The sequence below is a fragment of the Puma concolor genome, chromosome D1 (genome assembly GCF_028749965.1).
Source record: "Puma concolor isolate L17-30 chromosome D1, mPumCon1.1.hap2, whole genome shotgun sequence".
Classification (NCBI taxonomy): Eukaryota; Metazoa; Chordata; class Mammalia; order Carnivora; family Felidae; genus Puma; species Puma concolor.
This window is the reverse complement of record NC_141676.1, coordinates 45,936,819-45,961,916: the sequence shown is the minus strand read 5'-3', so window position 1 is coordinate 45,961,916 and position 25,098 is coordinate 45,936,819. Positions and strand designations below refer to the sequence as shown.

The 25,098-nt window shown below is 40.2% G+C and overlaps 2 protein-coding genes across 5 annotated transcripts in view; one reads left to right on the top strand and one right to left on the bottom strand.

Moving 5' to 3' along the window:
• LOC147576642 (uncharacterized) overlaps positions 1–20,064 on the bottom strand; it is a 116,213-nt gene extending 96,149 nt beyond the window's left edge. Inside the window, exon 1 of the mRNA XM_086676403.1 lies at positions 19,339–20,064. Within this exon, the coding sequence (XP_086532529.1) occupies positions 19,339–20,064 (726 nt within the window). The remainder of the gene's footprint in view (positions 1–19,338) is intronic.
• Positions 19,994–25,098, top strand: part of FAR1 (fatty acyl-CoA reductase 1) — a 79,989-nt gene continuing 74,884 nt past the window's right edge. For 2 of the 4 annotated variants that reach the window (XM_086677922.1, XM_025929193.2), the window contains exon 1: positions 19,994–20,110. The gene's annotated coding sequence lies outside the window, so the exon portion shown is untranslated. Of the gene's footprint in view, positions 20,111–21,900; positions 21,999–25,098 lie in introns of all 4 variants that reach the window. The other 2 variants (XM_086677921.1, XM_086677920.1) reach the window with 2 other exon arrangements.

The window sequence follows — 25,098 nt, the reverse complement described above, 5'->3', positions numbered from 1 at the left end:
ATGAAAAATAAACTAATCAAAGTAGTCCTTAAAAGTGAACTTTGTCAATAACTTTATGAATAAAAATAAGGAGTACATAAAATACAAAATAAATTAGGAATAAAAAAGACATCTATGGTAGATTATCTCAAAAATATCCATTTCCTAATCCTTGGAACCTGTGAATGTTACTTACATGCAAAAAGGTTTCTTTTTTTGTTTGTTTTGTTTTGCTTTTGGATATGATTAAGTCAGATTGTCATTATATGGGGAGATTATTTTGGATTATCCTGGAAAGCCCAATGTAATCACAAAGGTTCTTATAAAACGGAGGTAGGAAAGGTCAGAGTCAAAGTAAGAAATGTGATGACAGAAGCAGAAGGTGAAGTGATGTGATGGGACCATTAACCAACAAAAGCTAGTGGCCTCTCAAAACCAGAAAAGGCAAGGAAATGGATCCTCTCCCTTAAGCCTCCAAAAGCAACATATCCCTGCTGACACCCAATTTGACTCAATCTCCAGAACTGTAAAATAATAAATTTGTGTTTATTTATCATTAAAGCAACAAAGTTTGTCATTAATTGTTATAGCAGCAATGGGACATCCAAGTGCAAAATGACATAGAATAAGAACAGCATGAGACATAGCATAGAAAATCTACAGGACTTGCAAAGACAAGAGGAATTGGAACTGGATCAAAAGAGAAGCAATATGTAAACACTAAGTAAGAGTTTTTTACCATTTCTCATAGTGAGAAGGGAACTGGATATTTCTGTGGAAATTCACTGTGTATTTGTTATACTTTGATGTATATATTAACCACAGTTCTCCAGAGAACAGAACCCATTGGAGTTTTATGTCTGTCTGCTGTGTATGTGTTTGTAAGGAACTGTCTCATAAAATTGTGAGTGAGGGTAGGCTGGCAAGTCTGAAATCTGTAAGGTAGGCTGGCAGACTGGAAATTCAGGTAAGAGTTTGAGTTGCAGTTTTGAGAATTCTGTAGGGCAGCAAGCTAGAAACTCAGGCAGGGTTCCTATGTTACAGTTTTGAGGACAATTTCTTCTTCATTAGGAAACCTTAGTCTTTGCTCTTAAGACCTTGAACTGATTAGATGAGGCACACTCACATTTTAGAGGGTAATCTGTTGTTGTTGTTTTTTTTTTTTTTTAGTTTATTCATTTATTTTGAGAGAGAGAGAGAGAGAGAGAGAGAGCCTGATGCATGATGGGCTCGATCCCATGAACCGTGTGATCATGACCTGAGCCGAAACCAAAAGTTGGATGCTTAACCTACTGAGCCACCTAGGCTCCCCAATGGTAAGCTGGTTTATCCAAAGTCTACTAAATTAAATATTAATCATATCTAAAAAATACCCTTACAGAACATCTAGACTAGTGTTTTGACCAAACAATTATGTACTACAGCCTAGCCAAGGTGACACATAAAATTAACCATCACAATGCATATGTGTACATTTAATTCTATAGTAGAATACACTCATTTATTATCAACAAATCCTTTGTTATGTTCAACAACTTGCCTTATAGTTCAGATCTAGATTCTTAATCTGGAATCCATGGACCCCTAGCGGGTCCCCTATCTTCAGGTTAGGGGAGAGGGTTCATGAATTTTTCTGGGGGAGAGATCCATAGCTTCACATACTCTCAGAAGTCTAAAAGGGTCTGATGCTGGCCCAGAAAGGTACAGAGTCCCTATAAACAGATATCTAAACTGAGTGAAACATTTTTGAAATTTGAAGGCAGGATTCTGGTGTTGAACAAGCAGCACCCTTACAGACTGCTCTGGGAGTTGCTCGTTACATAAATACAAAGTCCTCACCAACTGTAAGTAATAGATTAGATACATATCGTTGCTTTCCAATAAGGTTTTTCATATCTTACTCATATTACAAGAGAGATGGAACAGTCCAAAATGAGTCTCTTGGAAGCAAGTTTTTGGTCATTACAGTTTTATGAGCTATTTAGTTAATACATGGCCAGAGTGAGCAGCAGTGAGGAGCTTTCCAAATTCTTAGAGATCAGAAAGAATGCTGACATCTGAATCCTAAACTTATCAACTCAGCACATATGAGAAGCTAGCAAAATGTCTCCAGCACTCTAAGGACAGCTGTGTCCTTTAAATGAATGAATCAATAGAAGAAGCTTAGTATTTTAAAGTAGTTCAGACTGCAAAGGGGCTGCACAAGGGAGTTTCTAGGATGATGGAACTATTCTATATGATACTATGGTTGTAGACCTATGACTTAATGCATTTGTCAAAACCCACAAAATTATACATCACAAATAGTGAACTTTTTTACATGCAAATAGAAAAAAAAGTCAACAGGATATCCAAGGATCTCAGGATGGAATGCAGTGACAAATGAATCTGATTGTATTACAAATATATGATATAACCTCACTGAAGGAAGTGGGGAAAACAGAAGCTGACCTAAGGAACTTTGGAAAACCATACTTGGACTGGATACTTTAAGGCTAAAGACAAAAAGGACAGATATAAACACTATCGTTGGTAAGGGTCAGCATTTCTGAAACTGCTTTATTTATCTACTAGGATAAAATAAATAAATTAAAGACAACGGGAGCCAGATTTCTCACTTTATTTATTTATTTTTAAAAATTTTTTTTTTCAACGTTTATTTATTTTTGGGACAGAGAGAGACAGAGCATGAACGGGGGAGGGGCAGAGAGAGAGGGAGACACAGAATCCGAAACAGGCTCCAGGCTCTGAGCCATCAGCCCAGAGCCCGACGCGGGGCTCGAACTCACAGGCCGCGAGATCGTGACCTGGCTGAAGTCGGACGCTTAACCGACTGCGCCACCCAGGCGCCCCTGGATTTCTCACTTTAAAGAAAGAAATGAAAAAAACAATCAAGGAGAGAAGGCTAGAATGAATTCTGTAGTGCTGTATTAGAATTGGAAATGTCTATATGAACTCATGTTCATTTTAATATATATTCAGATAGATACAGAAACAAATATAGATATGTGTTTATATGGGTTAATATCTGTGTGTGTGTAAACAAACACACACTTATTTGCTAGCTCTGTTCATTGAGTAGACCTGGAAGCAGAGGCAACTCAGTAGCAATGAGCATGTCCAGCACCCAAATCTTGGTTCCTAAATAACATTCTCCAACAAAAGGACACAGGAAGTAACCTGAAAGAGCTCTCAAATCTGGAAGAATTTGGCCAAAGTTGGAACAATTTGAACCACAAAGTAATAATAGTATTCTATTATAATCCAAAGAATAAATATCCATGAGTCCATACTAATATAAACAATTGAATAAATAAGTAGGTAGATAAGTGCCAGAGAAGAATCAAATTTTCTTTACAGAAGAATTCAGGACAATATTTGTAGCTACTCCCCTCTCCAGGAAGTCGAGCTGATTCTCCCTTTCCTTGGGTGTGGGCTAGACTTGGTGACTTGCTTCCAAAGCACGGAATAGAGGAAAGAAAAACAGTAATTCCAAGTGGAGAAAACTGGCAAGTACCATCTCAAACAAGTGGGTAAGGTTAACATTATCAGTGATAAGTTACATTGGTATCATATATCTCCTGATATGATGGGAAGAAAAAGCACTTCACCTTTGTTGTAAGCTTCCTCCAAACTTAATAATCTGGTGTGATCATAAGAAAAACACAAACTAAAGGACATTCTGCAAAGTATCTGACCTGTACTCCTCAAAAATGTCAATGTCACAAAGGACAAGGAAAGACTGAGAAACTGTGCAAGATTGGAGAGGATTAAGCAAAACATGGTAACTAAATGCAGTGTGGGACCCTGGATTGGATCCTTGAATAGAAAAATGACATTAATGGAAAAACTGGTAGGATTGGAATAAAGTCCATGGTTAATAGCATTATACTAATGTGAATTTCTTAGTTTTGACAAATGTACCACGATTATGTAAGATGTTAACATTAGGGGGCACTAGATGAATGAAGGTAACCCTCAGTACTAACCTTGCAACTTTTTAGTATATCTAAAATTATTCCAAAAATATAATTAGATTCAGAAAAGCAAAATCTGACAGAGTGTCTAATATAAGAAAAATGTTCTTCCGTTGGTCAGGAATATTTCTCCAGGCCTGAGCGGGCTGAAACACGCCTCAGGTCTGCGTAAGAATTCTCTGTTTACCCAACAACTTTTGGATTGCTGACTCAGCCTAGAGGGGGCTGTGGTCCTGTGAAAAGGAAAGCTTTGAAGAGGTCAAATGAGCATACTGTGACAAGAAATATATATCCCCTAATTATAAATCAATCAACTGGCATCCAGGCCAATTGCATCAACCTCAGAAAACTTAGTTATAAATCTCTCACTGAGAACGTGCTTCTCCCAAGGTCCAAACTATACTTTCTGGACTAGCAAATCTCAAATTCAGAGCCTACGATCTGATGGGTTCCCCCTCTAACTCCTGCACACCCCCGTCCCTTTATCCACATTGTTGTTCCAGTCCATTAGGCCTCCTGGCAGCCAGCTCTCCTAGCAGACCTCCAGTAACATCATGCTTGCTTTATACAATAAAACCTATTTCTGATACCTTAGCATCCCTGTTACTTTCTTGAATATTATGAATACCAGTTGCAAAAGTAAAATTCCCGGGGTGCCTGGGTGGTGCAGTAGGTTGAGTGCCTAACTCTTGATCTCAGCTCAGGAGCTCACAGTTCATGAGCTGAGCCCTGCATTGGGCTCTGGACTGATATGGAGCCTGCTTGGGATTCTGTCTCTCCTTTTCTCTGCCCCTCCCTCACTTGAGTGGGCGCTTTCACTGCTCTCGCTCGCTTTCAAAATAAATAAACTTAAAAAAAAAATCAAAAGTGAGATTCCCTCAGGCCCTTTGATGTTTTTATTAAGTAAGAGCTGTGCCTGTATTCTGGAAACATTAGGGTACAATACCATTAAACAATTACTCTAAAATCTAGCTTCCACCAGGTTTTTACTGAAACCTGAAAGAAAGAACATGATTCTCTCCCTGATAATACAACATAATACAACTAACTTCTAAGACTTTGCCTTGAACTTCAAGTTCTTCTGGCCAACATTACTCTAACCTGGTTGTCGATAAATTTTAGTAACTATTGCAATGGAGAGCTTTTTACCACTCAAAGCTCACCAAACCCTGTGTATTGAAAACTATAATGTGTTAATGAGTCAACCAAAAGAATGCAGAGCGTTTTATTATGTAATAAGCCAGAATGAAAACTAAGGTTGACAAATATTTGTTTCCTCTTTGTTGTCCAAACTTTATCACACATAGTTTTTTGTGTGATTATTACAGTCTAAACACTTGACTGTAAAGAAATGGGATGAGTAATTTTTGACTGGCAGAATTTTTGTTTTATTACTACAGACGAGCCTGTATTTAGACTGTGTGCCTGACTTGTGTGTATTCTCCCCAGGACTAGGTAGAGGGTGGGATATTTCCTTCCCTTTACACTGGGGATGAGCAGTTAATCCCTCCTTACGTTCCTCTTCTCTGGGGTCTGATCCTAGTCAGGGTCCCAATGCCTCGACTCAAGTTTCCCTTCCATTCTGGTCCCCATTTCTGTGCCCTGCCCATGGTAGTGAGAGAACAGTCGCTTGAATTTTGTCATTTACCTTAATAAACCTAAATAAAGTGCATATAATGCAATCTCTTTTTTAAAATAGTTTTTAAAGTTTGAGAGAGAGAGCACAAGCGCGCACACAAGAGTGGGGGAGAGGAAGAGAGAGAGGGAGAGAGAATCCTAAACAGGCTCTGTACTGTCAGCACAGAGTCTGACACAGGGCTCGATCCTATGAACCGTGAGATCATGACCTGAGCCGAAATCAAGAATTGGATGCTCAATCGACTGAGCCACTCAGGCGTCCCTTGATACATCTATTTTATTTACAAATTTATTAACTTCCTACTCTTCCCATCTTTTTCATGTAATCATATACTTTCAAGTAAAGATACATAGTAGGCAGAGTTCAGGGGAGAAGATAAGCCTGGATGTTTACATTTGGGAATTGTCAGCATCCATATGACTTCTGAAATTCACCCTGAATGAAGGCACCAGCTTCAATCCTTACACTAAATTTTAGTAAAGCTCAATTTCTTTTTCATTTTTAAATAAATACATTAAAAAATATATATGCAATAAGAAGCTCTTCTATTTTCCTCCCGCACATGCCTGGGGTGCTTGAGTTTGGCTTTGCAAAGCACTGTTCAGGGACAGAGAAATCCAAAGTCTGAGTTCTATGACATCTCCATTTTCAATTTTATTACAAACTGCCAATTGCTTTTCAAAATGCAATGTACTAATTTATAAGCAATTAATGAAAGAGTTCCTATTTCTTCACATCCTTTCCTAAACTTTATATTATCAGACTTCATACCTGTCAGTCTGTGCACTGACCTCTCCCCTCAGGGACCAGATTTCTGCTCTAACTGGCTAGATGAAGATTCTTCACTCTCACCTTAGCACAAGACTTTTTACCCTTCAAGGTTTGTGAGAGTAAGATATAGTTCTAGAAAAATAAAATTCATTAGTGGACCAATAATTAAATATGAATTTAATAATTTATTCTTTTCTCATCCCTAGCAAATATTTTAAACATAGTCACATAAATAAGTAATAAATATGTAAAAAAAAAAAAAAAAAAGCGTTACAGAGAGGATGCCTGGGTGGCCCAGTTAAAGCCTCCGACTTCAGTTCAGGTCACGATCTCGCAGTCCATGAGCTCCAGCCCCACATCAGGCTCTGTGCTGACAGCTCAGAGCCTGGAACCTACTTATTTTTCTATTTATTTATTTATTTACATCCAAGTTAGTTAGCATATAGTGCAACAATGATTTCAGGAGTAGATTCCTTAATGCCCCTTACCCATTTAGCCCATCCCCCGCTCCCACAACCCCTCCAGCAACCCTGCTTGCCTTTCTTTTAAAAAAAAAAATTTTTTTTTTTTAATGTTTATTTATTTTTGAGACAGAGAGAGACAGAGCATGAATGGGGGAGGGTCAGAGAGAAGGAGACACAGAATCTGAAACACGATCCAGGCTCCGAGCTGTCAGCACAGAGCCCGATGCGGGGCTGGAACTCACGGACCACAAATTCATGACCTGAGCCGAAGTCGGCCGCTCAACCGACTGAGCCACCCAGGTGCCCCCCTGCTTGCCTTTCTTAAGTCACCAAGGCAGTTGCTCCTCTGAGTTCCCACTGAATGTCCTTTTATTTGTTAAAAAATTCATTTTGAGAGAGAGAGAGAGTAGGGGAGGGGCAGAGAGAGAGAGAGAGAGAGAGAGAGAGAGAGAGTGAGTGCAGGGGAGGGGCAGAGAGGGAGAGAGTGAATCTCAAGGAGCCTCTGTGCTGACAGCATGGAGCCCAACACAGAGATCAATCTCACAAACTGTGAGATCATGACCTGAGTCGAAATAGATGCTTAACCAACTGAACCACCCAGGCACCCCCCCATAGAATATTCTATTGACTGTTCTCATAGCACTTATATTTTATTGTGTTTATCTCTTTTTGCCATCTTGACTGATGCTGTTCAATAGAAACCTAACACAACCCACATGTAGTTTTAACTTTTCTACTAGCCACATTAAAAACAGTAAAAACAGATGAAAAGATTTTCATATTTTTATTTAACCCATTATATCCCACATATTGTCATTTCAACATGTACCTGATATAAAATTTATTAATGAAGTAGTTTAGCTTACTTTCTGGTACTATGCCTTCAGATTCCTATGTGTTTTTTGAACTAGCATATTGCATATTAGCAGATTGCAATCTGGACTGGCCACATTTCAAGTGCTCAATAGTCACATATATCTAAGTGGCTCCCAGATGGGACAGTTAGTGTGAGCTTCAAAAGGAATCCTATCTTATTCATTGTTTTATTCCCAGGTACCTGATTTGTAAGAAATGCCTAATAAATGCTTGTTAAATGAATGAATGAACAAATGAACAATGATAAAAATAGCTAGGGTTGATTGCTTGCAATGTGAAAAGTCACTCTGATAAGCAATGTACATAACTTTCTTTATCAGCAAATGCTTGGTTGGCATTCAATGGCTATTTAACAGTCATTAGATAATTATGTAGTCTTGGGAAAGCCACTTAACTTCTTATAATCTCAATTTACCTATTTGTGATAGGACAGAGGGTATGGCCAAAGTGACTCTGAAGACCAGTTCTAAAATAGGGTGCATATAAAAAAAAACCTTAAAAAAATTTTTTTTTATATTTATTTTTGAGAGTGAGCTGGGGAGGGGCCAAGAGAGAGGGAGACACAGAATGTGAGCTGTCAGCACAGAGCCCGAAGCAGGGCTCGAACTCGTGAACTGTGAGATCATGACTTGAGCCAAAGTGGGATGCTTAACCAAATGAGCCAACCAGGCGCCCCCCCAAACAACTTTTTTTTTTTTTTTTTATGTTTACTTTTGAGAGAGATAGAGCATGAGCAGGGGAGGGACAGAGAGAAAGGGAGACACAGAATCTGAAGCAGACTCTAGGTTCGGAGCTGTCCACACAGAGCCTGACTGGGACTCTAACTCACAAAGAGCGAGATCATGACCTGAGCTGAAGTCAGACACCTAACTGACTGAGCCACCCAGGCGTCCTTAAAATAGAGTGGATTATAAATAAATGCAGGAGATGGGTAAGAAGTTTAAGGAAACAATGCTGCACAACGGAAAGGTGCATGCTTTGGAATTAGACACATGATATTAGAATTCCCAACTCCGCTACCTCATATATGCTCTTAGGCAATTTAATTAAATCCCCTAATTTTCTATTTCCTTATCTGTTAAATGGAGACAGTAAGACCTACCTTGTTGTGAGGTTTGTAAATAATATCTTCAAAGTGTTTGGCACTTAGTAAATCTTCAAAAACTAGAAGATAGGCATTATTATTGGCTCTAGGAAGTCTTTTGCACTTTTTTCAAAGATTTAACAATTTTAAAGGTAAGTGTCTAGATAGGGCTTATCATGTGTTAAGTGCTTTAAAATATTAACTCACTTAGCTTCACAACACCCCCATGAGATAGGTGCTATTATTGTCATTTCCATTTTACCCCTGGGAAACCGAGGTATAGAGGATTAACTTGCCCAAGGTCACTTAGTAAGTGGTGTTGCTAGGATTCTACACCCAGGAGTTCAGTTCTGGTGTCAGGGCTCTTAATCACCATGCCTTCTTATTCTCAAGCCAACCATTGCCTAATTCATGAGAAAAAACCCTGCAATTGGCTGCTCTAATAAATATAACATTAATGAACTGGTTTTGTTTATGGAAAACTAATCTGTGCTCTCTGCTCTGGAGAGTAAGAGATTAGAGACTGCATCAAATGTAAATCTTAGTTCCTTGAAGAGTCACACCTTTGTATTTAATGACAAATTCTTATACATAGGTGTGGTTTTCTGCCTGAGGTTCTCCCAGTTTGGGGCCTTTGTTTGCAAACATTTCTGGAAGCAGACCTCTCCTTAGAAGCTCAAGGATGTGACAGCACTTATCTTTAGAGACTTAATGCAGAGTTCTCAAAAAGCACCACCCAAATGCAGGAAGTAGGTGAGTCAGAGTGTATGGCTGACACTTTGGACACATGTGATGCTGGAATACAGATGATCATCTAGTCATCCCCATTTTTGGGCATCTACAGGAGCTCTGTCCTGATTTATGTTCAAAGAGAGTTAATCTCCAAGAAAGAAAGAAAGAAAAAGAAAAAAAGGAGACAGGAAAAAGAAAAGAATAGTCTCCAGGTCTCAGGGAGACCCTCATTGCCCCCAAACGAGGTCTGAACAATGACAATGCCACCCACAAAAAAGGGGAAAAACGACCATCTAATCAGATGAGGAAAGAAACTGACCAGCAAGATGGCTTCTTTTTTTCACAATTATTCTTGCAAAAGATAACAGACAGTATATCAAGAATATTACAAATACTGTTCCTCTTCTTTCTAACATCTGTGAGCTACCAGGACACTTTAATCAATAGAGTAGATAGTTGAGAATGTAGGGGAGGCAAAATTTTACCTCTACTTTAGCCAGGCCTGAGATTAAACTGATATAAGACAGATTAACAGGAGAAAAGTATATAAACTTAGATGTTTTATATGACATGGGACCTCTCATAAGAAAGACCCACAGAAATGGCAAACCCACACGCTTTTACATTAGGTTGAAAAAAACAAGGCAATTGTGGAAAAGTAACTACACCATACGGGGAGGCGAAAGGAAGATAAGTGTTATTTTAACGTGGTCTATTTATGCAGGATTCTCTTGGCTTTGATTCCCCCCATTGAAGAATGTTCCTTTTTTCCTGGTATAGGGAGCACACTTTCACACAGGAGTGTTTATCTCCCGCTTTCAGGAAGAACAGGGGAGATTAGACTACCCTTCTTTGCATCTGCTGTTTTTTAAGTGCCTTCAGTTCAAAATAGTCCTTATGCCAAAGTGGCATATTCTGCCTTCTTTCCTTCTCCCCCTTTGACAATTCCCCCAAAAGATTCATGGTCCAGAATCTGAGTTTCTATTCTGTTTCTCAGTGATTTAGTCTCTTAGTCTTGAGGATAGGTCCGTTCATTTAAAGAGCTGTATCCTAGTTCAGGACGCAATGGTGCAGATGAGGGTAGCTGTTCCTCTAAGTTAAATCTCCATACGATATGAGCAATCAGGCATTTACTGAGGGGTATTTTTCACAGAAACTAAAGAAAAACAAATATTAATGGTTAAAAACTTAGTTTCTGAGTCCAGAGGAGAGCCAGTTGAGAAGATTTCTAGATTTAAGCAAGAAGTTTCTTTATATGGTAGAATGAAGATGTCAGTTGTAATTTGACAAATTTCCTGGTTTGTAGTTTGAATGTCTGTTGTTACATTTACTGGGTGTTCCAGTGAATTTTCTGAGTGGCCCACATGAGTAGACATGAAGGTTGTTTATCTGTGATCTGTTGTGGTGATTTTCTGAAGTTTATATCAGGTCATCCAGCTTTAGCTTGTAGGACCAAGGGAAAAGGGAAAATCATTCTTTGTGATTTCAAGTCAGAAGGGTGGGAAAAATGGTAAATGTTAGTTTGCAGAGTTGTGGCCACATACTGGAGGAAACTAGAATTTCAGGATCCAGATCAATTTGTAGTCAGATAACTAAACCTCGAAGACAATAAACAGGGCTAGAGTCTTTTTATTTATTTATTTTTTTGAGAGAGAGAGGGAATGAGTGAGTGAGGGGGAGAGAGAGAAAGACTCCCAAGAGGGGCAGTGAGAGAGAGAGGGAGAGACAGAAGCAGTGCTCACCCGAAGCAGGGCATGAGCTCACTTGATGCAGGGCTCAAACTCACCAACCGTGAGGTCATGATGGCCTGAGCCGAAGTCAGATGCTTAACGACTGAGATACCCAGGCACTCAGGGCTAGAATCTTCATTGTAAGAGTGGATAGCTTTTCACGGAAATGTAGTTTTCTCTCTAGAGTCAATCCCATTTTTATTAAATATAATTACAGTAAAACTATTTTGTTTGTAAAATAAGTTTAGTCTCATTAAACTTGGCCTGATTATTTACATAAGTGTGGCAAGAATAGTGATTTATCACATAGGTTCTTTTCAAGTCTGTTCTGTTGGAACTTTTAATAAGGAATCTTAGATTGAGCCTTTAAAAGCCATTTAAGGCTAAGATATGAAGCCAAGAATTTGCTATCACACTTTGCCTATAGCATACATAGATTTGGGTGAATTCCTCTCTTCTCAAGTACCCAATACATGTTAAGGTTTTTGGGCCTGCCAAGAAGTAACCTTCCTTATTCACCTGTAGGGCTGGGAATCCTGTAAACAAGGTATGGGGCTGGTATTTAAAGAGGCTTTATAAGCATTAGCTCCCTAAAGTCAACCTTAGTTCCTTAAATCCATCTGGTCACATTTGAGTCTATGTACATCATTGTCAAATATGACATTACGGTCCAAGCCTTGATAGTGTAATCAATGTCTCCAATCATGTTCTATTATAAAGAGAACAGATTCTCATTGAACCTAGGAAAACAACTATATCATCATGAATAAGAATATTTATGAAGAGCCTCTAAATTTTGGAGGGATCAGAGAGAAAAAGATAAATATTTTAAGTTTTGTTCACAAAGGCATAGACTATCAAATTGAGATAAGTTACAGATAGCTTCAGAAAAAGAGAGAAAAAGGTTTTCTTAAATCTGGAAGACAAAATATTAAAGGTCCAACAATGCTTTAAATAAGAAGTCATAAAACTGTAATCATCATCATCAGTTCATTCATGTACTTTCTTTTTTTTTTTCAAATAAGCTCTATGCCCAAAGTGGGGCTTGAACTCCTATCCCTGAGATCAAGACCTGCATGGTTTACCAACTGAGGCTGCCAGGAGCCCCCATCTATTTACTTTCTGTTTGCTTGATCTTGGGTTAGCAGTTTTATGAACCAATCAGTTTCTCCATTAGAATTCTAGAAATTCTGGAGCCCAGATGGCTCATTGGTTTAAGTGTCTGTCTCCTGATTTCAGCTCAGGTCATGATCCCAGGGCTGTGGGATCAAGCCCTGCATTAGGCTCTGTGCCAAACATTGAGCCTGCTGAAGATTCTCCCTCTCTCTCTTCCTCTCTCCCCTTCTCTGCCCCTCTCACTTGCCCTCTCTCTCTCTCTCTCTCTAAAATAAAAAAAAATTAAAAAAATTTTTAAAAAGAATTCTAGAAATTCATATCCTCTTTAGTGATGTAATCTTAGAGTTACCAGAAACCTGTATTTTAGAGTACTTGTCAGCGTCCTTTCCATGATCTCTTTAGAGATGAAGCAGTTTTGCTTGTAGTTGTCTATAAGTGTTCTCAGAGAACAATCAAGAGTAAAGCAATAATGATTTATGAATGACAAAAGATTTAAAAATAGCCATGGTTAAAGATCTGCTGAGAGTTCACCATTAAAAAATGATACAATTAACAAAGAACATTTGGTTATTTCTGTGACATGCAATGTTTTCAAGTAATAATTAGAATTATGACTGATTATATAGACAGTAAGGACACTCACAGATTCCTAGGAATTTTGTACAATTTTTGAAATATTGGTAACATACACAAATAAGATCTAAAGAAAGTTAATTATCACTTGTATTTGACAATGTTTCTCATACAATTAACATCTCAAAAAAGCTGATTAGTTTAATCTCATTTCATAAGGGTAGACAACAAATCTTTGAGATCACCTAGGGACCCTTATAGAAATTCCAAAGTTGGTTCCAGGTCAAAAGACTTCATTTTGAATTTGATTTGGGGAAATTTGTCAAAAACACTTAAACGTTTAAAATACTCCATTAAGGGGGCGCCTAGGTGGCTCGGTTGGTTAAGCATTGGACTTCGCTCAGGTCATGATCTCATGGTCCTTGAGTTCGAGCCCCGCGTCGGGCTCTGTGCTGACAGCTCGGAGCCTGGATCCTGTTTCAGATTCTGTGTCTCCCTCTCTCTCTGCCCCTCCCCTGTTCATGCTCTGTCTCTCTCTGTTTCAAAAATAAATAAACGTTAAAAAAAAGTAGTTAAAAAAAAAAAATACTCCATTAAGTAGTATCCCAGGGACAAAATGCTTAGCTATTGATCTAATTAAAGTGGCAATTAAAAGATTTTAAAGGTAAATATAGAAAGTCATATAATTGTTAAAAAAACAAACAAACCCTCAGCTCCTTTTGTATCGAAGACTCAGTTTTCCTAAGTAATCAGATCTGACAAAGACAACGTGAAGTACAGGAAATTATTCCGATAAGTCATAAAATCTTTATTTCCTTGGCAGATAACACAAAAGAAAAACCTTTTATAATCTCTTATTAAAAGCAGACCAATAATCTAAGAAACTGTCATTTTAATGGGGAGAAAATTAAATTCATTTTCTATATTATTGAGGTCATAGAATTACAAGAGTTACAAAACTCTTATATTTGATCCATTTAATTTTGGCTAGCTTTGACCTTGTAACATAAAATTTGTTTTCCACAAAACTGCAATTTTCTACATCCATTTAGATTTTGTCTTATTCCTTTTCTCTTTCTTATTCTGGAACACTTAGTGATTTTACTTTAGACAAACTACTCCTTTTTTTCCCAAAAACACATCCTACATTCACCATACACTCTTTATTTAAAAACACATCCCATTCTCCTCCTATACTTTGTACACAAAGGTTTTTTTCCCTTTGTTATTATTTTTAGTAGTTTTATTTTCATATATAGATTATAAATTTTAATCATTAGTAACCTTTATTTTCCAGTGAAAATCAGGAAGCAAGTAATTGTGAACTATTATATATTAACATCCTGCAATAGGTTAGTAAACTTGTGACTACATAATTATAATTATAAATTATAATTATAAAAATTTATAATTTTTAGAGACTTATGCTTTTTCATAGTACAATTTTTTAAGGTGGTAAAAGATATGTTTACTATCTTAAATATCTTTTTTCTCTCTATAAAAATTAAGAAGCCAAAAGTATAAATACTTTTGTTCAGCAATTAATGTTTTAGTATATTTCCTTATTTGAAAATGATCTAGATATCCAATGAATATCCACAATTTAACTTAATATAACTTCAAGGTTTCAAGTTTCCAAAAAGATTTTGGAAACTACTTTTAAGTAGACACAATACTTTGCTTACTGAAACAAAGGTAGCATAATCTTAAGTTATTCTTCTGTAGATAAATCAGCCAAATAAAAAAAAAAATCACAGAAGGAAAGAACTTAAAAGTGAAAACATATGGCTCTCTCCAAGTTTTATTTTGTACTGCTGTGTTTGACATAAAGAATTTATTTTTATTGTACATTTTATTTTTAAACTGAATTTATAATTTTACAATCTTAAACATCTAGTAGAGATAAACTCATTGGATTAGTAAACCCAAGTAGAAAAAGTTGTATGTCTTCATTATGTTTAATGTTTACAACTCTGAAGACATGATTGTTTTTATTAAACCAACTAGCTTTTATTTACCAAAAATTGTTCTAGATCTTGTGAACTTGAAAAACACTTGGGTTAGTTTCTGTATTTCTGAGTTTTGGGTATACTTAATTTATACAAGTGCTTATTTTTTTTTTTTACCTGACTAAATAGAGCTCTTTTACAAAGTAATTTTGGCAATATCATATGAAGGTAGAAAAATATCATATTACATAACATATACACCTAGACACAGACATGCAAAAAGAGATCTTAGAGTTTTCATTTTAAATCTCAGCCATAAGTTAGGTATAAACTCAGAAACATAAAACTTACTAACTTATATGAGAGCTATCTTTGCCTTGTTAATTTTTTAATTTGCTCTTCCTATCAGTATCAAGAGGGCGTTTGTTTAGGGATGAGAGCTCTGTGAAAAATCTTTTTAAAAAAGATAAAAGTCTAAATATTCAAGAGTATGCTGTCTTTTTATTAAAAAAATTTTTTTTAACGTTTTATTTATTTTTGAGACAGGGAGAGACAGAGCGTTAACAGGGGAGGGTCAGAGAGAGGGAGACACAGAATCTGAAACAGGCTCCAGGCTCTGAGCTGTCAGCACAGAGCCGGACGCGGGGCTCGAACTCACGGACCAAGAGATCATGACCTGAGCCGAAGTCGGACGCTTAACCGACTGAGCCACCCAGGCGTCCCTATACTGTCTTTTTAAAATGAAGTATAATTGACATACAATGTTGTGTTATATTAGTTTCAGAGGTATTTTGATTTAACAATTCTATACATTACTCAGTGCTCACCATCAGTGTAGATACCATCTATCACTATACACTATTACAATATTCCCTATGCTGTATTTTTCATCTCCGTGCCTTATTATATAACTGGAAGTTTCCACCTCTTAATCCCTTTTGCCACTCCTACCCCTATCTCCCCTCTGGTAACCACCAGTTTGTTCTCTTCATTGAAGGGTCTGTTCATTTGTTTTGTTTTCTAGATTCCACATATAAGTGAAATCACATGGTACTGTCTTTCTCTGTTTGACTTAAGTCAGAAAATATACCTATTTGAATCCAAAAACAGTATTCCTCTTTATGGTTTAAAATCAGTAAGCCTGGGGTGCCTGAGTGGCTCAATAGCTTAAGCATCTGACTTCAGCTCAGGTCATGATCTCATGGTGCATGAGTTCAGGCCCAGTATCAGGCTCTGTGCTGACAGCTCAGAGCCTGGAGCCTGCTTTGGATTCTAACGTCTCCCTCTCTCTCTGCCCCTCCCCCACTTGCGCTATGTCTCTCTCAAAAATAAACATTAAAAAAAATTTTTTTTAAATCAATAAGCCTTTTATCCCTTAACCATAGACATAAGAGGAGTCCCCAAAGAGTGCAAAAGATGCAGCCCTCCCCAAATCCAGTAAGTTCATTCCCACAGTCAGCTTAAGAACGCAGACTTTCATTGTCACAGGCTTAAGGTAAGAACAGTGTTTATGAAACTGGTGTCTCTTGTTATCTGTGGGAAGATGAGATGCTTCCAACTATAGACCAGCTAATTTGTGTATTGGGTGGTTGACATTAGGATGAGTGTTTCCTAACACTAATGAAGGTGAGGCAACAAGCCCCCTCATGGACAGGGACCTCTCATTAAGACAACCTTCCTTAGCAGCTGGTAATGTTGGACAAAGAGAATGCTGCTTGTCATTTTGTATCTTGGGTCGCCAGCCTGTTTGTCTGGTTACCTGACTCAAGCCAACACTTGTACCCTCTGGCTGGTGGAGAACTAAAGCCAAACTCTGAAGACAGAACAAGATGAAAGGAATATCCCATCTTACGATTTTTCCCCCTTATGATAAATACCCCAAAAGACAGACAAGGAAAACAAAGACTAGCAACCTATGGATAATACCAATGGGTGGGGCGCCTGGGTGGCTCAGTCGGTTAAGTGTCCGACTTCGGCTCACGTCATGATCTCATGATCTCATGGTCTGTGAGTTCGAGCCCCGCGTCGGGCTCTGTGTCAGAGCCTGGAGCCTGTTTCCGATTCTGTGTCTCCCTCTCTCTCTGCCCCTCCCCTGTTCATGCTCTGTCTCTCTCTGTCTCAAAAATAACTACACGTTAAAAAAAATTAAAAAAAAAATACCAATGGGTAACCAGGACCAAACTTACAAGAGTCACAATTCAAAGAACTAATTTTTATAAATGTTTTTATCCTGTCAATCTTTCTTCCTTTCTTCTTTCTTTCTTTCTTTCTTTCTTTCTTTCTTTCTTTCTTTCTTTCTTTTTCTTTCTTTCTAAGTAATCTCTATATCCAACATGGGGCTTGAACTCACAACCCTGGGATTAAGAGTTGCATGTGCTACTGAATGAGCCAGCCAGGCACCCCTGCCAATCTATATTTAGAGAGGAAAAAAAGATGCTTTTATTATTCTTGTTTTGGCTGGGCCTATAGGCAGAGATCTGAGATACTGGTATGTGTAGCATATGTGTTTCTGGGTTTATTCCTACATGTTTTCTCAGTAATACATGGTATTTCTCTTTAGGTTGTAAACTATTTTTTAATAGGTTTAAATTATTTTTGTTTGGTGTAATTTACCTTTGTTTACAGAACGGTGTTTCTATAGCAAGGATCAAAAGCACATACAGGTATTTTATATTTGAATAAAATTACAAGGCAGTTGATTCCAATATATATGGCAGCCCAATTCTCAGGGCTCTTGCTGAAAGATGGGGAAAGCATTTGAATGAATGATTACTTTCTTTGGTATTACTACATTTTATAGGTTAGACTCTGGGCAAAATCCTTCATCACCTTTTGTGGAGACTATTACTCACTCTTTGTAGATATATGAATTCTTTGGATCCATTTAAGAATGATGGTGCACTGAGGGACACTGGCCAATCCAACAACATGCCCTCCCTGTGAGTTTGTACCATGTTGGAGAGTGAGCCATTGTTTTAATTTTAAGTCCTCCTTCAGAAAGCCCATCTCGGGGGGCCGGTGGTGGGGAGTGTCTCTGCTGGAGGTGCATGTTACATACACAATGACTTTAATCAAATGAGATGCCTTTATGCTCTCAAACCTAAAGTTATTTTTGAATTTCATAATGTACTCATTCAGCAATTACTTAATTTCTTCATGTGTTTTCCTCAGAACTAAGTAATAGTTTGTATCTATCTATCTATTGAAAAAAATCAAGATGTTTGCACAGAAACTAAAAAATCTGCAATGAAAGTATTCTCCAGAAATAGTAACTGAATTGCACATGCCGATAAATCTCAGCAGTGGTGAACTTAGTTCTTCTTCTGAGAATATGCCCCTCAATTCCCTAGGCTGGGCTCGATCCTCTTTATATATATTCCTTCACCCTGAATTATATAGGAATGATCCATTTGAGGTCTTCCTCTAATACCCTATGCTCTATGGAAAAATACTGTCTTACCTGACTTTACACGCCTAGTTCGGGGACAAGTACTTTAAACCAAGGCATTTATCTGAATTGAACCGCTTAATGACTCAAGTAGTAAATATGAATCATGTAATCTGTTTTGCTGCCGGCGCGTGCTCTTTCACAAGCTAGAATTTGGCCCACAGGTCTTATGTTTGTTCTGGAAAGGTGGTTATTGACCCATTTGTAACAAGTGTTTTCACGTTCGCCAGGCGATTTCACAATTCTGCTTCTGGACTGGGTTCTAGACACACACCATCTGGCGTCACCTATGGGAATGCTTCATCCCTGAGGGCAAGCGGCTTGTTGGCTTTGTGGTCCTGGGCCCTCCTGCAGGAATGACTGTACCTGGCGCGCTGGGCTGGTCGGTGAGCTCCTCCAGGGCAGAAGCCATGGTATTTCAATGAAAATTTCCTGGGTTCGGAGCTCTGGTCGGCCACAAAGTAGGCAGCTCGGTAAATTATTGCAGTTTCCAACTAGGTGAGGCAGAATGGGTGCTTTGGGGCCACTAACGGGGCCAGGCACTGAAACAAGCCCTACACCCTCAAAGAAAAATCACTCGGAACCATCTTCGCGCATCCTGAAGTATCAACCCGTGCGCGCTAAGTCTCTGTGCCCAGAGCTTTCACTCATTTAAAATTCTCAACAATCCTTTTCTTTTTCCTCCTCTGATTTGCAGTTTTTGAACGATGTCTGGCTAAATCCTAGTGAGACTGTTGATACCGCGGGAGTCTCACCGTCATGGGAATGTTATTACAGTTATTCTCACAATCCTTTTATTTATTTATTTTTTTTATAAAAGAGGGATTATACAATATTCTATATTAAAGTGTCGTGAGTACACTAACCTGAACTGTAAGGCTGGGTACATTTTTACATACGGATACCACCCAGATCGAGAGACAGAACGTTTCCAGCTCCCCGTAGGTTCCCTTGTGCCCCTCCCATCCCCCTGAGGTAACCGTTACTCAACTTCTCTCACCAGCGGGAAGTTTTGCACTGCGGCCTGATTTGGTCCACGGGGCTGGACGAGGCGCACGCTCTGCTCGCTCCCTACAAAGCATCGCGCCGAGGTTCCGGGAGTCCACCACCGAGCGACAGCTCCCGGCTCACAGACCCCCCCGTAGGCGGTGCGGGAGCACGCCACAATGGCCGCCCGCGCTCCCCGCACGGGCCTCGCCGCATTCTCCCACCCTTCCAGCGGGTACCTCTCCCGCGCCACCGCCAGCCGGGTGTGGCCCTGGGCGCGACCCGCCGGAACGCTAGCGGCCAGAGAGGCGCTCCTGAGCCCGGGATGTGGGGCGCGCGCCCATTGGTTGAACTTTCCTACTTGGGCCGGCCGGCCGCAGAGCCCGCCTCCCGGCCCTCTTTCGGTGCTCCCATTGGCCGTTCGCGTCCCACCCGCGCCCGCTCCCGCCCCCAGCCCGCCCAGATGGAAACGGGGTTGAGGGGGTGGGAGGCCGAGGCGGGGAGGGAGGGGTCGAGGTATCCTCCCGGTAAGGGGGCGCGAGAGACAAGACAGGCCAATCCGGACAAGACGTGGAAAAGAGGCTCCGCGCCAGCCAGTCACATCGCGAGGTCCGGGTCGGGGAGGCTGACGCGAGTGCGGGCCGCAGCCAATGGGCGTGCCACTACCCGTCCGCTCTTCAGCAGCCGGTCGGGGGTGGTGGAGGAGCGAGTGAGGAGAGCGCGACGGCGGCGGAGACATCGCTGGACGGCCAGGGGGAAAGCGAGGCCCGAGCCTCTGAGTCTAGGTGAGAGGCAGCGACGCCGGGCGGGAGAGGCGAGCTGCGGGCCCCTCCTCGCCTGGCCCGGGCCGCGGCTGCGGGAGCCGGGGCGGCAGGCCGCCGGAGGCGACACCCGCCGCCCCGCCCCCGCCCCCACCCTGGGCCGCCCGCAGCCGGGGGCGCCCGCCTGTCTCTGCCCGGATGGTCTGAGCGCGGCTGGGACGGGGCCGCCGCCTTCCAGACTGCGGGGCTGGCGAGCGGGGACGCAGGGAGGGGCCTGGTTTGCAGCCGCCGAGCCTTGGGGGCTCAGTCTGGTGTGGGGAGGCCGCATAGAAGTGGCGAAGGTGGGGGGGCGGGTAGTTAACGGAGGAGCGGGCTCTTGTGCTCCAGGGGGGCAAAAGAGGCCTGTGATTGAAGGATTTTCTGGTCCGACGAGGAAGAAAGTGATGGGGAAAGGGTGATGCTCAGAAAAGGGTTCCCGGGGAGAAGGTGCGGAACCGGGGAAAGTGACTGGCCTTTTGGAAGTAGGCATTGATAGAGGATGGGGGGAAATCAGCTGGGAGTGAAGGGAGGTAGAGGTAGGGTTTGTTTGTTTCGGTTTTTGCTTTTTGGAAGGTTAAGATCTCTGGACAGACCGGGACACGTGGGTTTGGAGTAAGAGGCACCTACTCCAACCGGAAGGTCCCTGAGAAAAAGGCTTTAGGTGAGGTGTGGATGGAGGCTGTTTGACTAGAAGGCGTTAGGTGGTGGCCAGTTAGGAGAAAGTATACAAGGAGCAGATGAGGTAGGCTTATGTATGATAGCTAAAAGGTGTGGATCTTTTATGACTAAGTGAGCAAGAATAACTGCTTTTTGGGAGAGACTGGAGAGTGTCTCAGGTAGGAGTTAGTCAAGCCAGGTTTATAGGTTCATTCACTACTCATCGTGGACCAAGCACTCAGACTTAACTCTCACTACTGACGCTGATTGTGCCCCCCACCCCCACCCGCCCCCACCATCCCGGGACAGTTCATCTGATTGTTTTGCCACAGCAGCACACAAACTCACCCTATCAAAAGTAAAGGCACAAATATTGTTTGCTTTCGATTGGATGGCAGTGCGGAATCGTTTAATTTCATGTTTAAAAAAAATTAGACCATGTTGGTTTAAAGCATGAAGATACTTTCAGAAAATCTGCCCTGTAGGGGAATTTAACTATCTTGTTGGGCGCATGTAATACAGCATAAAAATGATGCAAGATCTCTTACAGTAACACAGTGACAATTAACACATAAGTACAATTCTGTAGGATCGACCAGTTCCACGCAGTAGAATTTGATTAGGTATCATGCTTGTTGGGGAGGTTTTTAGCCTTGGGAAGAGTTTTGTACCTAAGTAGGTTCAACGTTTTTTTTCACTTAGAGGAAAGAAACACATGGTATGTGTGTGTCACTACTGCTGCCTTTCTGTTTGATGCCTTTGGGAATTTTTATTTGTGGGATGTGGGCAGAGGTTGGGGGCAGAGAAGAGGTAGAAGAAAAGAAAGCGGCCCTCTGCCACATGTCCAGAAAATTTAAACGGCCTCAAGGAGGTGATAAGCACCGAGATGTAGTTTCTGCTTGAGGATAGGACAGAGGTTTGTGAACAGTTTAGCACTTCTTGACAGACAAGAAGTCCCGAGGACGGAAACCAAAGAGGGCATATGTTGTATACGATAGTTCCTTCTTAGCCAGCTCAACAAAGCATCATAGCTAATGGACCGTTCTTTAGGAAGTAGAAATAATTTTGTGGAAGAAATTTCTTGGTATTGCTATTCACTGATCACATTTTACCCTTAGGATGACAGAATACTTAAGTGCTGAGGTGCCGAGGTGACTCGGGGCAAAGAAGTAATCTGAGTGGTATGGAGTTAATCAGGGAAGGTTTCCAGGAAGGGGTGAGTTTTGAGACACCTTTTGAAGAGTTTGGATATGGGTTATTGGAAGACTTGAGGATGACATTCAAGTAGTTTGGACAAGCTGTAAGCAACTGTGGATGAGAATGACACATAAAAAATGGATTTTAAGGAGGATGGAACATTTGAATGAAGATTTAAGTGTGGAGATCAATTAAGTCTGTGGTTGTAGCTTAGTTTTATAAATAATGGTTCTGTATGGTGGTTAGGAGAGTAGAATTAGAATAGTTGACGATGGGGGTGCCTGGGTGGCTGAGTCCGTTAAGCTCCTGACTCTCGATTTCGGCTCAGGTCATGATCCCAGGGCAGTGGGATCTAGCCCCGCATGAGGCTCCATGCTGAGTGTGGAGCCTGCTTGGGATTCTCTCTCTCTCGCTCTCTCTCTCTCTCTCTCTCTCTCACTCTCACTCCTTCCCTCCCCCCCTCCCTCCCTCTGTCCCCCTCCCCTGCTCGCTCACTCTCTCCAAAAAAACTAAAAAAAAAAAAAAAAAAAAAAAAAAAAAGAAAACCAATAGTTGATGATGGATTGGAGACGGGTAGTAAGGGAAAGAGCATGAAAATGTTTTTTGATTTTTGTGGTAAGTGAATATGTTGAAAATAAGTTGGGTTATTGAGAGGTAGATTTGGTGTTCAACCAAAAAATAATCAGGAACATTTTTGAGTCCTATACTAGATTATGTTGATAATAATAGCAAAATTTTGTGGGTGCTACTTTGTGCCAGACGCTGTTTTGAGCTTTCCGAGTATCATCTTCCTTTGATTATCCCTGTTTTTTAGATGAGGGAACTGAGATTCAGAGAGATTTAATTTGCCTGATGCCACACAGCTAATAAGTGGCAGGTCAGTATTGACAAAGTCAGTCATTAAATTTTAACTGAGCATATGTTTCATGCCAGGCACTGTGGTAACTGTTGGAGGTTCACAGTTGACAAGCAAATCTAAAGGTCAGGCCTGGGCCATTTTATTTTATTAAAAACAATTTTTTTTTTTAACATTTATTCAGTTTTGAAAGAGAGAGACAGAGTGTGAATGGGGAAGGGGCAGAGAGAGGGAGACACAGAATTTGAAGCAGGCTCTAGGCTCCAAGCTGTAAGCACAGGGCCTGATGCAGGGCTCGAACTCACTGATGGCAAGATCATGACCTGTGCTGAAGTCAGCTGCTTAACCTACTGAGCCACCCAGGCACCCCTGGCCTGAGCCATTTTAAAATAAATTGTCAGGAATTAATAGAAGAGAGACAGTGAAGGGAGAGAAGAAGAGGAGTTGGAGAGACTTTTGTAGATCTTGAAGAATATACTGTTTTGGAAAACTTAGGATAGAAATAGAGAAAGTAGTCAACAACATGTGTAGCTTAGAGACTCTGACGAACCATTGAGTTAAGTCAGGAAAAAAGTTATGTGAATTTAGTCTCAAAAACCAGAATGAAGATACTAAGGTATAAGCTGGTAGTTACTCATATTTAGTGGCAAGTTACTCATATTTAGTGGCTCTGTACAAACTTAAAATATGGTGTACAGATTCATAGGAAAGATGTTGGTATGTTCCTTTCTAATATTTTAATCTTTGGCTGGTAAGATCATGGGTGGCTTAAAAATGCTCATATTCTTTGTATTTTTCCAGTTTAAGTACATGGGCATTACTTAATATATGGGGGAAAAGTCATTCTACTGAAATGAGCTAATAGGAAATATGTGGGTGAGCTAGTCTGAACTATGTTTCGGACAGAGGAAAAGATGGCCTTATTTCAGTGTATACTGCTGCATGTGAGATACTTTGGTAGATACTTTCCTGTCTTGGAAGTGACTAGACACATCCTGAAACTGTACGTACTGAAAGATGGCATTTGTTTAATCTGAGGGATCAGGTTACTAAATCACCTTGAGGCTTGGAGATACGGTCTTGGCTCTTCTGAACTCTGAATGTTGTTCTTTTAAGGTTTAATACATGAATTTAAGGTTAAACAAAGCAAACCACTCACTTGAGTGAATCATTTCAACTGTGTCTTTTGGACTTTACACCCTTTCCTCTTCGCACACATTGGTTCTGTAGTTCCTCTCTTCTAGTGGGGTTGTAATGGGCTTAGAGTTTCAGTTCAGTAAGACAGTATGAAAGTGCTGAATTTACATGTAACCAATTTAACTTAAAATTTGTCATTGTTTTCTGTTCCCAATTTAAAGAAGAAAAGAGATGAATTTCAAGACAATAAAATAAGCTTTTCTTATCAAATAATTACTCAAAAGCAAACTAGTAGGATTTGCCCCAGGATTACTACAGGTTTATTCTGATCTCTGCAATGGAGATGGAATAATCTTATAAGTCAAGAAGAACAGGGTCTAGTTTTTAGTTTAATTTGGCCCATAGGGATCATGGGAGGAAATATAATATTTCATCTGGGTATTGTACTGTTCCTTTACATAAATTATTACCTTTAGCTCTCTACAGTTCTCCAAAGTGGATAGCCTATTACAGATGAGAGAATGAGGCTCAGAGAAGTTAGTAAGTAACTTTCCAAAGGTTGGAGAGCTAGGAGGAGAGCTGAGATTCAAACCTTGCTTTGTGAAACTCCAAATCTCATGCATGTAAGATCAAGGGCAAGAAATACTTATTTATATTAATAACTACAATTGAAAAAAATGCCACATAGCCTTAGGTCTTCAGTAACTGTTACGTTAGAAGATGGGACTGTTGCTCTGTGTGTTTGTCCTGTGACACTGGCTCTTAAATGATGGTGATTATTGTGTGTCTTTTAAGGGTGCATTATATTACCTTTAGAGGTGTATGTTTTCATATTTTAGTAGTTTTTTGAAATGAAGGTGTAATTTACAGAGTTTATTTTAAAATGTTTATATGGGGCGCCTGGGTGGCTCAGTCGGTTCAGTGTCCAACTTTGGCTCAGGTCATGATCTCAACAGTTTGTGAGTTTGATATTTTTGATATCCATGTCAGGCTGTGTGCTCAGAGCCTGGATCCTGCTCCGGATTCTGTGGCTCCCTCTCTCTCTGCCTCTCCGCCACTTGTGCTCTGTCTCTGTCTCAAAAACAAATAAACATTAAAAAAATTAAAAAATAAAATGTTTATGCAA